The following is a 13,573-nucleotide window of genomic DNA, read 5'->3' as shown; positions in this document are numbered from 1 at the left end:
CTTGAAGCTGGAAGTCAAGGTCAATCTCACCGATGGCACCCACAGCTTCGGTGCGACTCAGTGCGTCGACATGAGGCATAGAAGTGCCTGAGCGATGACAGATGGTATAATCGTAATTTTCCAGAAACAAGGACCACCTGGCAATCTTAGCGGAAGCATTACGGTTCTTAAGGGTCTCGACCAGAGAGTTGCAGTCAGTAACTATCTTAATGGGGAGCCCATGAACATAAGTGTGAAAGCGCTTAAGAGCGTAAATGATGGAAAGAGTTTCAAGCTCATAACTGTGTAACTTGGACTCGTCTTTTGAAGTGGTTTTGGAAAAGTAAGCAACAGGGTGCAACTTATTGTCATCCTGTTTCTGAAGGAGAATAGCGCCAAAACCAAAGGAACTTGCGTCACAGTGTAATTCGGTTTCCCGTTTTGGGTCGAATATGGAAAGGACAGGAGAATGCACAAGTTTGTCACGTAAGGTTTCAAAAGCATGCACACAATTTGAATCGAAGTTAAATACTTCGTCCTTCTGAAGAAGTTTTGTCATAGGTTTAGCGATGCAAGAGAAAGATGGAACAAACCGTCGGAAGTATGAAAACAGACCAAGACAACGTCTGAGCTGCTTTAAATTAGTGGGCATAGGGTAATTAGTAAGTGCTTTAATGTGCCTATCACTAGGCTGAATTCCAGAAAAGTTAGCTTTGTAGCCCAAGTATTCTATTTCTTCATGGACAAATTTGCACTTGTCAAGACGAAGTTCTAAATTATTCTGCTTAATCTTTTCTAATACGGACCGAAGGGTACTGAAGTGAGAGCTAAGATCGGTAGAAGCGATGATGATGTCATCGAGGTACACTACTATTCTGCCATCATCAATGAATTCCCTTAAGATAGAATTAATAAAACGTTGGAATTCGGAAGGGGCGTTACGAAGACCGAAGGGCATTTTCAGATATTCAAATTGACCATCTGGGGTCACAAAAGAAGTGTAAGGGATAGATTCCTCACTCATTGGGACTTGATGGAATCCGCTTTTCAAATCCAGCAAACTGAAGAATTTTTTTCCACATAGATGCTCCAAACAAGTTTCGATAAGGGGTAATGGGTAATTGTCCCGAACTGTAATTTTGTTGAGGGGCCGGTAATCCACACACATACGAACCTCGCCACTCTTTTTCCTAACGAGGACAAGCGCAGAAGCATAAGGAGAATTACTGGGCCGGATGATGTTTTCTGCTAACAGTTTATCAACAATTTGCTTAACCTGCTGTCTTTCACCATAAGAGAGTCTTCGCGGCTTAGTAAATATTGGTGTATCATGAGTCAGATTGATTTTCATAGGGTGTTTGAGCGGTATAACATCTGAAGTATAGTTGAGGTATGAATTTTCAACAATAGAATTGACTATTGAACGTTGTTCCAAAGATAGTGTTTTTCCTAAATCCAATTCATTATCGGCTTCAGTCACATCGAGCGCACAAATACTCCTAATAGCATCGTCTAATTTTTCTGGAAGAATCGTATCTACTTCTTTAAGTTCCGTCGATAGAGGTTTAGTAATACATGAAGTTGTAAGAGATGAATACGTAAGAAAAATATTAAGTGAGTTCAGTAAATCGCGACCGATAATGACTGGCCACGCAATTCCAGGTAATATAATAAAAGAGTGTCGAACGGAATGTTTCTTAAATCGGATAGTACAATCGATTTTTCCTCGAGAGTAAAGTGGTCCCTTAATCATAGTGCAGTATTCGGTAGCGGAAAGAGGTCCTAGCATCTTAACTGGTACTATCGTGTCGCTAATGAAACTCACAGGACTTCCTGTGTCGAGAAGGGAACGAACGCAGGGAAGGGTGGTACGCTTAGCAGAAGGGTGGAAAAATGTCAAACTCACCTCTTGATTTGTGGCGAGAGCTTCGTCCGAACTAGTATCGCCCTCGACAGTGGCGTTGGCCCGACGTTCAGGGCAGTTACGGTAGACGTGTCCAGTCTGGAAACAACGAAAACATCCGCCGGGTGGGCGCTTAGGTCGCGGGCACGCGTTCTGAAGGTGTCCGAATCGGGAGCAGTTGAAGCAGCGGATGGGTTCCTGCGATGGGCGGGGCCGTTCCATACAGCTGTTCGTTGTGGCCCGGGCATCAGCGGAAGGGGGCTGGGTGGTGCAAAGATGACGGCAAGATTCGAAAAGTTTCAATTTCTTCCGGAAGTCGTTCATCGTAAGAGGCATGAAATGCAGACTCGACGTAATTGACGGGCTTCCCAAGCCGTCGATGACGATCGGGATCAGTTCTGAATCGGCGATACTGGCTTGGTCTGCGATGCGCTGCATGTCAAACAAGTAGTGCAGGACGGATTCCTGGGGCCGCAATCGACGGTTACGGAGTTGGCGATAAACAGATTCGGGCGTAGCAACGACGTGAAGATTGTCGATCAACTCTTTCTTCAACTCATCATAAGTGGTTACAACAAGTTCTTTTGCGACGTTAGCGGCTGTGCCGGTGAGGAGCCGAAGGGTGAAGAAAAATTTATCTGCATCGCGCACTCGGTAAAGTGCAAAGAGACGCTCCAAGTCGCGGAACCATCGGATGACATTGGGGTTCTTATCGACGTCGAGTGGCTCGATAAAAGCTTCAAAGTCCTTTACGCAAAGGGCGACTGGCTGCGGCGTTTCAAGTTGGTGCACCTTTTGGCGTAGTTCAGCTAGCTGCTGCTGCTGTCGCAGCTTCTCAAATGGGGCCTCGATGTCGTCAGGGCCGCGGGGAAGGGCGGCAGCTACACCTTGAGCGGAAGGCAGATTAGCACTGGCGTCGGTGGTGTTGTTCGTCGAAGCGGCATCATTAACGGCGTCACCGCCATTTTCATGAGGGTGATACAAAATGGCGGCCTCGGGATGGTTTGCGTAAGCGGAAACCGATGCCATGGCCGAGGTGGTGGGCTGCGCTGCACGGGGGGAACGAGCGACCAGCTCGAGGGAGGCGTAAAGTTTCCGAAGTTGTGTGACGGTGGCGGTATTCGGTACGTCGACGCCGGCTTCGATGAGCGCCCGGCGAAGTTCGTCTTTGCCTACCATTTTATGAAATGGCGTTGTCACACGCACACACGTACACAGACACACGTATACCGGCTAGTAAAGCGGCTTGCAGGCGGTTTTGTAGGCGATTTTTGTTGGTAATCCCACTTCTGAGATGTAACGACCAAGCGTTTTACGGTTGGCGGAAGGTTAATTGGCCGTTTTAATAAGATTTAGCACAATTCGGAAGAGCACACAAATAATTATACGCAGAAGTCAGTGGCTTACGTCTGTTTCGTTCAATGTCGCGCCAAGAAGGGAGCTTTATTCTATGACAGTTCATCTAGCACACCGGGTGCTCCAGCGGTCAAGGTATAACGCGTTTATACCGCTGCGTTCGGGGTTCGGGTTGAGTGCACAGTGGGCGATATTAGTCCGGACGTTACAGCATATTGTTTGTTATTTCAAATAAAAATCCTTTCTTGATCTGAAGTGAGGATAAAAAGCTTATTTTGGTCGACTTTGTCATTGAAATAGCCCAGCGTGCACTTTGGGCGCAGCTGCACACATCTGTCATTTGTGACATTTCGGCGAATCAGTTTTGGTGCTCGCTCCTTCACGAAAACAACCTGTCTCTGCGGCGACTGCTGCTGCTAATTAGTTTTCTACTTAAACAAATCAAGTGTGGAGTTTAGGTCGGGTGTAAATTTCAGGTAAAACGTGCAAATTGTGATGTTGGGTGTGTGTTGTCCCGGCACGGGTTGGCGAATATGTGCGTGAAGTGCGCTTGTAGCCCGGGTGACCCGTATGTTTTGTTTATATCCAGTGTCCGTGTGCCGTGTGTTTGACCCTCGTTGCCGCCCATATATCTAACCCTTTGGTGCCACGTCAAGCAGAAACATTGCGATAGTCTTGCGAAATCTGCTGGCCTAGAATGAGAAGTCGGCCTAGAACGGAATACATGATTGCTTAGTTCTTTCGTCATACATGAAGAGCTTCCCATGGGTGGAAAATTACCACGTGGGCTTTAGAGATAATGTCAAAAATCTACGCTTAGGGGAGATATTTTGAGCTACGTTTGTTGATGTAAAATGGAGTGATGTTTTCTATCGAATTTCACTGGTGCATAGTGCAATAATTCAGTTTTTTATGGGAAATAGAACAGTAGAGAAAGCGTAGCAAAATGTAAAATATCGTCCAGAGAGGTGTAGAACAAAAATGAATCATTGTTTCAACAAACGGCACTGATAACACTTGAAGGCGTGCATCTTTGCGTGTCTGCGTGCTAGACAAACAGAACACATGGTTGCTGCTGCTGCTGCGTACGCAATCAGTCGCGCATTTGCTGTGTGTGTGTGTGTGTGTGTGTGTGTGTTAGTGGTAATGCCTGAATAAAGTTGTGGTTAGCAGCGTAGCTCGTGTTTAGTACTTAACTAACATTCATTGCGGCCGGAGCGCAGTGTCTCTCGTTTCTATCAATACGCGAACAACTTCCCCTTCCCTGCGAAGACGAAGAAATTCAATCCCGTCGTCCCATTCAAACGCAAGCCAACCCCAGATAAGGTGTCGTCATCCCTCGTTCTACATTCCGCGGTAATCGCGGTAAACGTTGTTCTCGGTATTGTTCGCTATTGTGTGAATATTTGTGTGGCTGTGAGTGTGTGTGTGTACGGAGCTGTTGTACTGACAGCTGGTTCCGGTGTGTGTGTAGGGGGAGTTTACTAGCATGCAATGATCATCGGTCAAGGCCAACTGTTGTTTGTTGGTCCCGCGCGGTCGCCTTGTTTCATGTCGTGCAATTGCGAAAACGATTTGGTTGATGAATTCGAATGGTAGATGGCTAATCGTTTGTTCGGTTTTTTCCAGTGCGCATTTCCAGCCCGCCCCCTGTTACAACGAAGCGTCCCCTTCCGGTCCCGGTGGCATAGAAAATCCAGGCTTCAATTGGCTTCAAAAGGAAGAACGCAACAGCAGCACGAAAAAGCAACATGTTGTCGCACTTGTTGAAGGATACCAGCGTGATCGTCAGCACCGGCAACGTGCTGAATGTGAGCGAATTGCGCAAGAAGGCCGGCCAGAAACCGACCGATGAGGTAAGGAAATAAAGGGATGGGAAAGGTGGGGTTGTGCGGGGGTTTCGGGGGGAGGGCTGTAATTCGAGCGCGTTCGAGTTCAGACTGGTCGATTGATTTCACATTTTATATTGTAAATATTTACCCGATTTCGACCCGCCGTGTGTGGAATGTAGTAGTTGCCGCTTCCGGTTCAAGGTCGTCCGGCGATGAGCTGTGGAATTTTTGTGCGAATTTCACCCAACAGTTGATTTGAACTTTGTCGGTAGTTTAAGAGAATTGACCTATAGCATTGTGTATTGGGTATTAAAACTTTAAAATCGCCTAAAAAGCAGGTATAGTTTATAGTTTAATTGGAATCTAGCATTGCACCCAAAACTATGAATAATTAAAAGGTAGCTAAACTTCTTCATAACTTCCTTTTTAGAGACAGACCGGTTGACCACTCTAGTCCTTATACTTCAAAAGCTATAATTTATTGACGCGAAGGTCATATCTAGCAGTCAATGTTCTGCCCATCCCAATAGGCCATCTAGAGAATACCCCCTTAAGAGTGTTGTGGTCACGATGACTTGCAGAAACGACGCGTTCGGTGGCCATCGTCAGGTCAGAACGCGTATATCGAGCAGATGATGTCATCATGTGCCACAACACAATAGCAACTACACTGGCTACTTGAACCTGGCACACACAGAGACACACAAGCACCGAATGCACGTGTTATTTTTGGCGTGTTATCTTATCGAAAGGGAACATACACATGCCATACAATCTGGCAAGCCGATCACACACACACACACACACACAGAGGAAGGGGGTGAATGGAACGGTGCCAAACATCGGTGGCCATTAGAAGCAGTTTATGTCGTCATCGATGCCGGACCGAACCGAACAAGCTTTGGTCATGGACAATCGATCAGCAGCTGTGGAACGGGAAAGAACGTTTTAGAAGAAGCTCTAAAGCTATTTCGTTGATAGTTGGATGAAAATGTAACTATGAATATTTCTTTTAAATTCAAATTCAAAGCGAAAATCAACGAACCAGAGGAAAGAGTAGAGTTAAGTCGCAAGCATACAAACAGGACAACTTCTCTTCACAATTTCCGGCTTCATCGGATGTTACCGCAAACATCCGGCAGGGGATGAATTCTTGGAACCGTAAAATTACACTCTCCTATCGTAGCACAAGCTCGTCCTTGGTTGGTATGTGCAAAGAGACGAAGAAAATTGTGTTATTTTCTGAAAGGATGTTGCCTTGGCTCCATTCTTCCCCAAGAACATAGCAGGAAATGTGTAGCTCATTTGTGTGGCGGATGCAGAACTTTCAAAGAGCTCTCTTGTACAAAGAGCATTCAAGGCAGTGTGCATACAAACAAGCTCTTTCTAAGTGCATCCTATTGCCTGCCATGTGCCGTGGGTTGTTGAATGTTCCAGTTCACTCCAGAAGGTAGTAAGCGCCAGCAGGCAAAAACGTGACGATGCATTTCAAATGCACGCTATTTACGGAATAAGTACACCGTGTGAAGGAGAAACGAGGGAAAAAGAACAGACAAACGCTTCGCGGAACGTAACGATAAGACAAGAAAAGGGACAAGATATGATGCGCGGTGGAGAAGATATGATATGAAACGGGACGTGCGTAATTGTGCTAAGAAATGACATCCATCAGGACTGTTTTTCTTTGGACTGGATAAATGTAACACAATTTTGTGTCCTAGATGCATTCCACTCTCTTGTAGTTTCTGTTTCTACGACAAAAACCCAAGGTAAATCTGCTACACACGACGAATGGTAACTGCCTATGCAAAAGGGAAGAAAAAAGTGGACCAATTTCGCTTGACATGGCAGCTTGTAACAACACCATATTTACCTTCTAACGATTGTTTCGTCTCTAATATAACATTTTGTGTATTTCTAGCGCCAAGAAAATTGTCGAAAGCAAGGGCGGAAAAGCAAAAGTTGGGATGTAATTATGCCGCACGGGGGGAAACGAAACAAAAATGGGTCAAAAACTGTCATCTCCGCCGGTTCGTTCGGTACGGAGTTTATAAAAATAAAATAAACAACAATCCCAAATGAGTAATTTCCGCTCCGACGTGTTCGGTAGCCGGGCGGCTCGTGGATTGGTTGTAGATGGGTCGTTGTTGGGTGGTGTGTAATGCACTCAGCAACAACAGATTTGTCTTTAGTCGCGATGGTGTGTGCCGGCGTCTCTGCGGGGAAGCGTTTTTAGAAAAGCGGTGCGATAACAGACGGAAAAAGTGAGCTGCCTCACGGTCAGTTAGAGGTTAGATGGCACGGTGGATGGTTTTTGTTTCTACCTCTCTAAATGCGTAACCCCCAACGATCAACCCGTGCCTCAATCGCTTTATTATTTAATCGAGAACAATCACTTGAAGCACGTTGTTGGCTGCAAATGTAAATGCTGATGCTTGTGTCAGCATTTTGTTCGATCGGTGTGTAACAAATTGACATCGTTTTAATTTGCCTCGCTGCTCTTCCATGCATTTCCCTTCCTGGTTTTGGTACGTGTTATGAGGAGTAGAAACATCAACTCGTTGTTACAAACGATATTTGATCTTTTCGCTTCGGCGGCGGTGCATGTTTTTGCTCACATTTCGCTCAGCAGTGTTGCGCAACTGCCCCGGCAACGAAGAATTTCAAGTGTCAATCCGTGTCGATGCAAACGATGAACGATTTGTCATTTCCTGGGGTGGGCAGTTGCAGCCCCAGGTGTTCCATTTTGCATGCCATTTGAAAGACATTTTTCAAAATTAGTACAACATTTGGTTAGGCCAGCTAGCCTAGAACAAATCGCGCCATGCTTGGGCAGGAAAGGGAAATGGGCCGTTCCACAAACCGATTTTCTCCACCGAAAGGTCATCGGTTCAACTGTTCGCGCTCGCATTGCGGGGGGAAAATCTGGTTATAAAATATTGCCCGGTTTATTTATATCGCTCAAACACACGGGAGGCAACCAACTGATGCGTGTGCTCCATGCTCGAAACTTGTGCCGTGATTGACAGCACTGACCCATTAGCCGTGCGCGGTGGGCTCGTTGCCAAAACACGTTCCGGGGCGCTCCTCCTTTACCCCTCCATTAATACCTTCCTTTTCGAATTCCGAATAACTCTCGTTCCAGCTGACGGACTGTCTCCGCTCGACGTTTGGCGAAGCGGACGTAACCGAGCTGCCCCCGAACCGGCGGCTCATCACACGCCGCAACAACGATCTGCTGGAAAAGGTGAAGGAGCATCCGCGGGCGGACATCAAGATTGGGGCCAAAATTTTCCTGAACCGTTTCTCCGAACCGGCGCTAACCGAGGCGGTGGAGAAGCTGTTCGAGACGCTGAACGTGTCCTACCTGGACAACCTCATACTGGCCTACCATCCGACGGGCGCATCGGTGGTCGGCAACGGCAACGGCGGGACGGCGGAGCCCGGCGAAGAAGAGGAAGAGCAGGAGGTGAAGGAGGGCGTGATCGAGTGGGCGGTCGGTAGTGACAATGCGGTGGGCAACTTGAAGAAGCTCTGGTCGCTGCTGGAACGGTACGCAGGGGATGGGAAGATTGGCCAGCTCGGCATTGCCGATCTGGATGCGGACTCGCTCAAGGAGCTGTACGATGCGTCCACGGTGCATCCGTCGATTGCGCAGATCAACCTGGCCGCGTGCTGTGTCGTGCCGCCGCAGCTGCAGGCGTACTGCAATCAGAACGAAATTCAGCTACTGACGCACAGTGACCCGCAGGGTAAGTGTTTGACGCTGCCTAGAGAATTGGTTTTGATGCTTTATAATGTCCGTTTTTTTCTCTTTGCTTGTAGAATTACTCCCACGGGAAGTGCTGGACGAGCTGGACCTGGCAAGCTACGGAGCCGGCTGGACGTCCCGCTACCAGGTGCACATCAAGTGCCGCGGTGTACTCGCCGCCAAAGGGTTCATCGTCAGTCTGGACCGTTCGAACTGAGCGGCTCGCGGCTAGACAACATCTGCCACCGGATTGCCATTCCGCAGGGGCTCCTAATATAAAAGGGGAGCATCGACGGATCGACGACACTGCTGGACAGTTCCGTTTCACTGAGATGCACACACACACATACAAAAAAGCGCACACACACACACACTGCTCGGGCACAAGAATTCCTCTATCAGCCCCACAACTATGCCACTGTGCGTGTGCATGTGTGTGTGCTGTGGGAGTCTGCGGTACCGTCCCTTAGACGAGTTCACTTAATATTCAGGTCGATGTGTTGTAGTAGTGCTCTCTGGGCGAGGGTATTCATTGATGTTTAGAACCGATTTTCTACAGAAAAAAAACAAAACTTAACAAAAGCAACAGCAACAAATGCACTTAACAGAAAACATTCGATGTTAACAGTAGTGTGTAAGGGGGAAGCGACGACGGACCGCGGGTAGGCGACAGGACGGACGAACACGGACGAAGTATTGCCAGCTTTTACAGGATGAGGCTTAGTTGTGTAGTTGTGTAGTGATGTGTAATAGAAACCAGAAAAGACATGAACGCTTTTTAGACGTAAGGTTATGCACAAGGGGGTGGGGGGGAGGTGCGAACCTTCGCTTACTTTCTTTCCAATCGGATCGAGCGCGCCGCCTTTTTACGAAGAGGACAAACGAAATAGAGACAGCGAGAGAGAGAGAGAGAGAGCGAGAGCAGCGAATGTTTCCGTAGTTGTGTATCGCTTTTATAACTATCTAGTAGTAATTATTATTGTTACACAGAGGAAAGCAGGTGGGCGAAAGGTGTTTTTTTTGTTTGTTGTTCATACACTGGTGGGTGGTAACGGGCGCTCTGTAGCGAGCTGTCCTCGTCTAAGGAATGTAGCATGCAAATGTGCCTGAAAGGAGCGAGCAACCGTTTTTATTCCCTTTTTCGGCTGCGTGCTACACCATATTAACGGCAAGAAGGGTTGTGTGCACGGTAGGAGGGAGGCCATGCTGTCTTTACGATGTGATTATTATGATACGATGTGCAAATAATTGTTAGTGTTTTAGGTGTGTGTGTGCGCGCGTGGTAAACAAAAAAAGGTCAGGCTAGGACGAACTAGCACCGCACAGCGCACGGCAGCTTCTTGTCTCTCAGAGACGCCATGGACACAGAACAAGCACACACATAGAAACACACGCAACACACAAACACACTTATTATACGTTTCGGTTGCAACAATTTCAACAACGGGCAATCGTTCAAACTATTGCTAGGTGCAATACGAGGGCAACACATGGAAGGATATCTTAAAAAAATAAAAAATATTGATCCGTCTTGTGGATATATTTGTGTAAATAATACTGATGTTTGTATTTTTTTTATTGTTTTTTAATTAATATTGGATTGTTAAAAAGAACGTCATTTTTATATTTGTTAAATTTTCTTGTATCATTTCTTTGCAGTGTGAATTAGTCCCCAGGTTACGGTATACAAATAAGGAATCAAACGAATGTAAAGCCAAACTCCCTGACACTCCCGAAAGGAACTCTTTTCTTCGAATTATGCCGCAAAGCTGGGGGTTAAAGAGCGAGTCGCATTTTTATTGTTGCTTTATTGCGTACGCTCAATCGCTTCCCATTTATCCCGTTCTGTTGTGGCGTTCAGAGAAGAACCGAAGTAAAAACCGCGCCAACATCCAAATATCGATCGAACAAATTCCGACAAAATGCATACTCACACCAAGTGTGTGTGAGAGAGAGAGCACATTGGTGCATATAAAAGGACAAACCGAAGGGAAGGGCCTCTGCCGGGAAGGAATGGAAAGGATGATATACGTTTCATTCATTCGTCGATCCCATTCATCAAACCGGTATTGAGTGCCTTTGATTTTCGGAGACATGGGACATGGGGTTTGGCCCGCCTGGCTTCTATATGTCCCCCTTTTTTTGCGCGACAGGATGCTTCTTGCGTTCCGACGGACAGTAAGCGACATCTGTCTGGCTTACGATTTGAAAAAGGCTGGTACTACCCGTCGTCCGCTGCAGGATTATGATGAATTCCGGCATGATGTGTATTTAAATCTTATGCGCTGTCAATGGTTGCTTAAAGACAGCGCTCGTCTGGCATTGCCGAAGCGGGAGATTTATGGGCAATTCGCGGTAAAATAGCGATGCTGACAGCCGGCTTAAATTATTGAGTCTTCAGTGGTTCGGCTTAGGCAAAAAAACCCACTGTACAATGCAAAGCTTGCATATTAAAATAAGATGTAGAGGATGTTTGGAGTCAGTGATGAGTGGTTGTGTTAATCTTTCATCACCGTTGGACACAAATCCCGACCGCTCAAACCATGCACGAAGTACGAAAAAAAGAAAGTACTACGTTTGCATCTTTCCCTGTAAAATCCACCATATTTTTGACGAACAAAAATGTAAAACAACGTCAAAATCCCAATCCATTTATCTCGATGTAACTCCGTTCTGCTCTGGAAAGTAAAAAAAAACAAGGCCCCACCACGCACGGTGCACTATGGGGCTTGTGGCTGTACTGCGAACTGCGCGAGCCATGGCTTTCGCTCGCGTCTGGCGTCCCTTATCAGCATCTTCCGGTGTTTGCGGGCGGCGCCACACGGTTGAAATTCGCGGGCGCCGACCACCAACACGCCGGGCATCGATCATCCAAGCTGCACGCTCGAGCGCCTTATTAAATCCACCTCATCAAGATCATCGACGCAAGGAACGATCGCGGAGGAGTGCCACGGTCGACGCAACGTCGCCACGAGGGTCGATTGGTTTGTGTACTTGTTTGTGTGCGTTTGTGTGTGCGTGCCTTCAAGATGACCATCCTGGCAATAGAGTCGTTACGGGAACATCTCAACTGGTGTGTATCCCTGCCCTCGCGTGTAATCCCGCCGAGGGATCGAGAGTAAACAAAGTAATTATTTTATATCCGATTGACCGGTGTTGATAATCGTCCTGTAGGGCCTGTAGTCGGTAACATGGGCGGAATGGGATGGGATGGGAGTTTTGCCCTCCAGCCAAAGTACCGGTTAAATGAAACGCATTGCCCGGGTGGTACATGGCCGACTGGAAGGTGATCGGACAGCCGGGTCCAACCCACGAGCCCACGTCGGCACACGGTTGAGTGGGTTGGGTTTCGCGAGTTTTCACCCGGCTGTAGGCAACGAGGAGAAGGTTGGAGGTGGAAAAAGCAAGCATAATGTTCGCGTACAAGGAGATGGAAAGCCACCCACACACTTTTTAGTGGGGGGGAACTTCAAAGATGAATCGTTTCGGATATGCACACAAAATCCACATCGCGATATCCGGCAACGGCGAATGAGGTTGAGAGTTAGCTTATCGGCGATCAAAGATCTTCTCCCTCGAAGAAGGTTTCAGAAGGTTGTGTCGATCGTTTGTTGGGTCGTGTGGAGTCGCTTGAACTTCATTTTTTTAGAGTTGATTCATGTAATTATATAGTTTTAGTTGTTACTCGAAGCTAATGAAGTATGATCATTTAATCAACTCTCTCGATCGTATTGCGTCAACTTAAGCTGCTTGATAAAACAAAACATTGAAAAGGTATGTCTTTTTAAGTTCCCGATAGGAAGAGTCCCACTTATCAGGCTCAGCTGTTTAATTAATTTCTAATGAGGCAAAAATGCCACCGCATCTCAATTCTTTATTGGGGCATTGAATTTATTACTTTGCCCATTGCCAACTCTCTCTCTCTCAGTCTCTCTTCTGTACTTTCCCTACCCTTAATAAGTACGATCCGTTTGGATTAATCTCATCGTCGCCTCATGTCACGAAGACACGGGAGGGCGTTAATCATCAAACCGCCGACCGGGCAGACATCCGGACGGTGCGCGCAGGAATTCACACCGCACGGGGCCGGCCGGCACGATTAATCATCGACGATCGACAGAGGCGAAACGAAAGCCAGAATTCCCCGCAAATGAGTCGCATCCCATCTTGGGAAGGACACTGCTGCTGGCCATTGCCAATGCAATTGGCGATGATGGTGTCCGAGACATCATTCGCGCTATGGTCAATAATGTCAGTCGGGGGGCGTATGGGCGGCGTGATCGGAATTGGGAATTGTGGTGCACGATCGGGAACAGATCTCCGGGTGTAGGGCGGAGAAGGGGGGGGAGAAGAGATTTCATTACCTTCCGCGAATCCGGGGCGCACCTTTGCGGTCCGTTCGGCACTCACTCGATATGGTACGGAAGTTGTCTGTGCTAATTTATGTCTGTTCCTTCTGCGCCATCAAACGGGCAGAGTTATTGCATTCCGGCGGGGAAGAAGTGTAATGATCTTGGCCGTTGTGTGCGGTGGCAATTCCTGTGTCGCAGTGTTGGAAGATTGTGAACGGACGAGATGCGGGGTAGGTTGTTGCGGGCAATTAAACGGGTGGCACCCCGTTCTATTTACGGGTGGTTGGTGCATTTGAACTAAAAAGAGGAGTGTGTGTGATGTGGAATGTTGTATTGGAACATAATTAATTGATGCCTTATTTTTGCAATTAATTAAGATTAGTTGGAGTAGTTGGGGTGT

The 13,573-nt window shown here is 47.2% G+C and overlaps 1 protein-coding gene across 7 annotated transcripts; it reads left to right on the top strand.

Annotated features, from left to right (window-relative positions):
- The first annotated feature begins 3,565 nt into the window (after positions 1–3,565).
- LOC1280630 (glutamate--cysteine ligase regulatory subunit) lies at positions 3,566–10,373 on the top strand. 7 transcript variants are annotated; one of them, XM_061653437.1, is made up of 4 exons: positions 3,566–3,714; positions 4,868–5,094; positions 8,216–8,822; positions 8,896–10,373. In XM_061653437.1, the coding sequence occupies exons 2-4, from the start codon at positions 4,990–4,992 to the stop codon at positions 9,036–9,038; spliced, it is 855 nt and encodes a 284-aa protein (XP_061509421.1). In that variant the 5' UTR covers positions 3,566–3,714; positions 4,868–4,989; the 3' UTR covers positions 9,039–10,373. The 7 variants fall into 7 exon arrangements, with proteins under 7 accessions (XP_061509421.1, XP_061509420.1, XP_320488.4 ...); XM_061653436.1 differs by having other exon boundaries at positions 3,599–4,619; XM_320488.4 differs by lacking the exon at positions 3,566–3,714 and adding an exon at positions 3,831–4,603.
- Positions 10,374–13,573: the final 3,200 nt, after the last annotated feature.

This window comes from Anopheles gambiae, chromosome 3, assembly GCF_943734735.2.
Source record: "Anopheles gambiae chromosome 3, idAnoGambNW_F1_1, whole genome shotgun sequence".
In the NCBI taxonomy this organism is placed as follows: Eukaryota; Metazoa; Arthropoda; class Insecta; order Diptera; family Culicidae; genus Anopheles; species Anopheles gambiae.
This window is presented reverse-complemented; position numbering and strand designations above follow the sequence as displayed.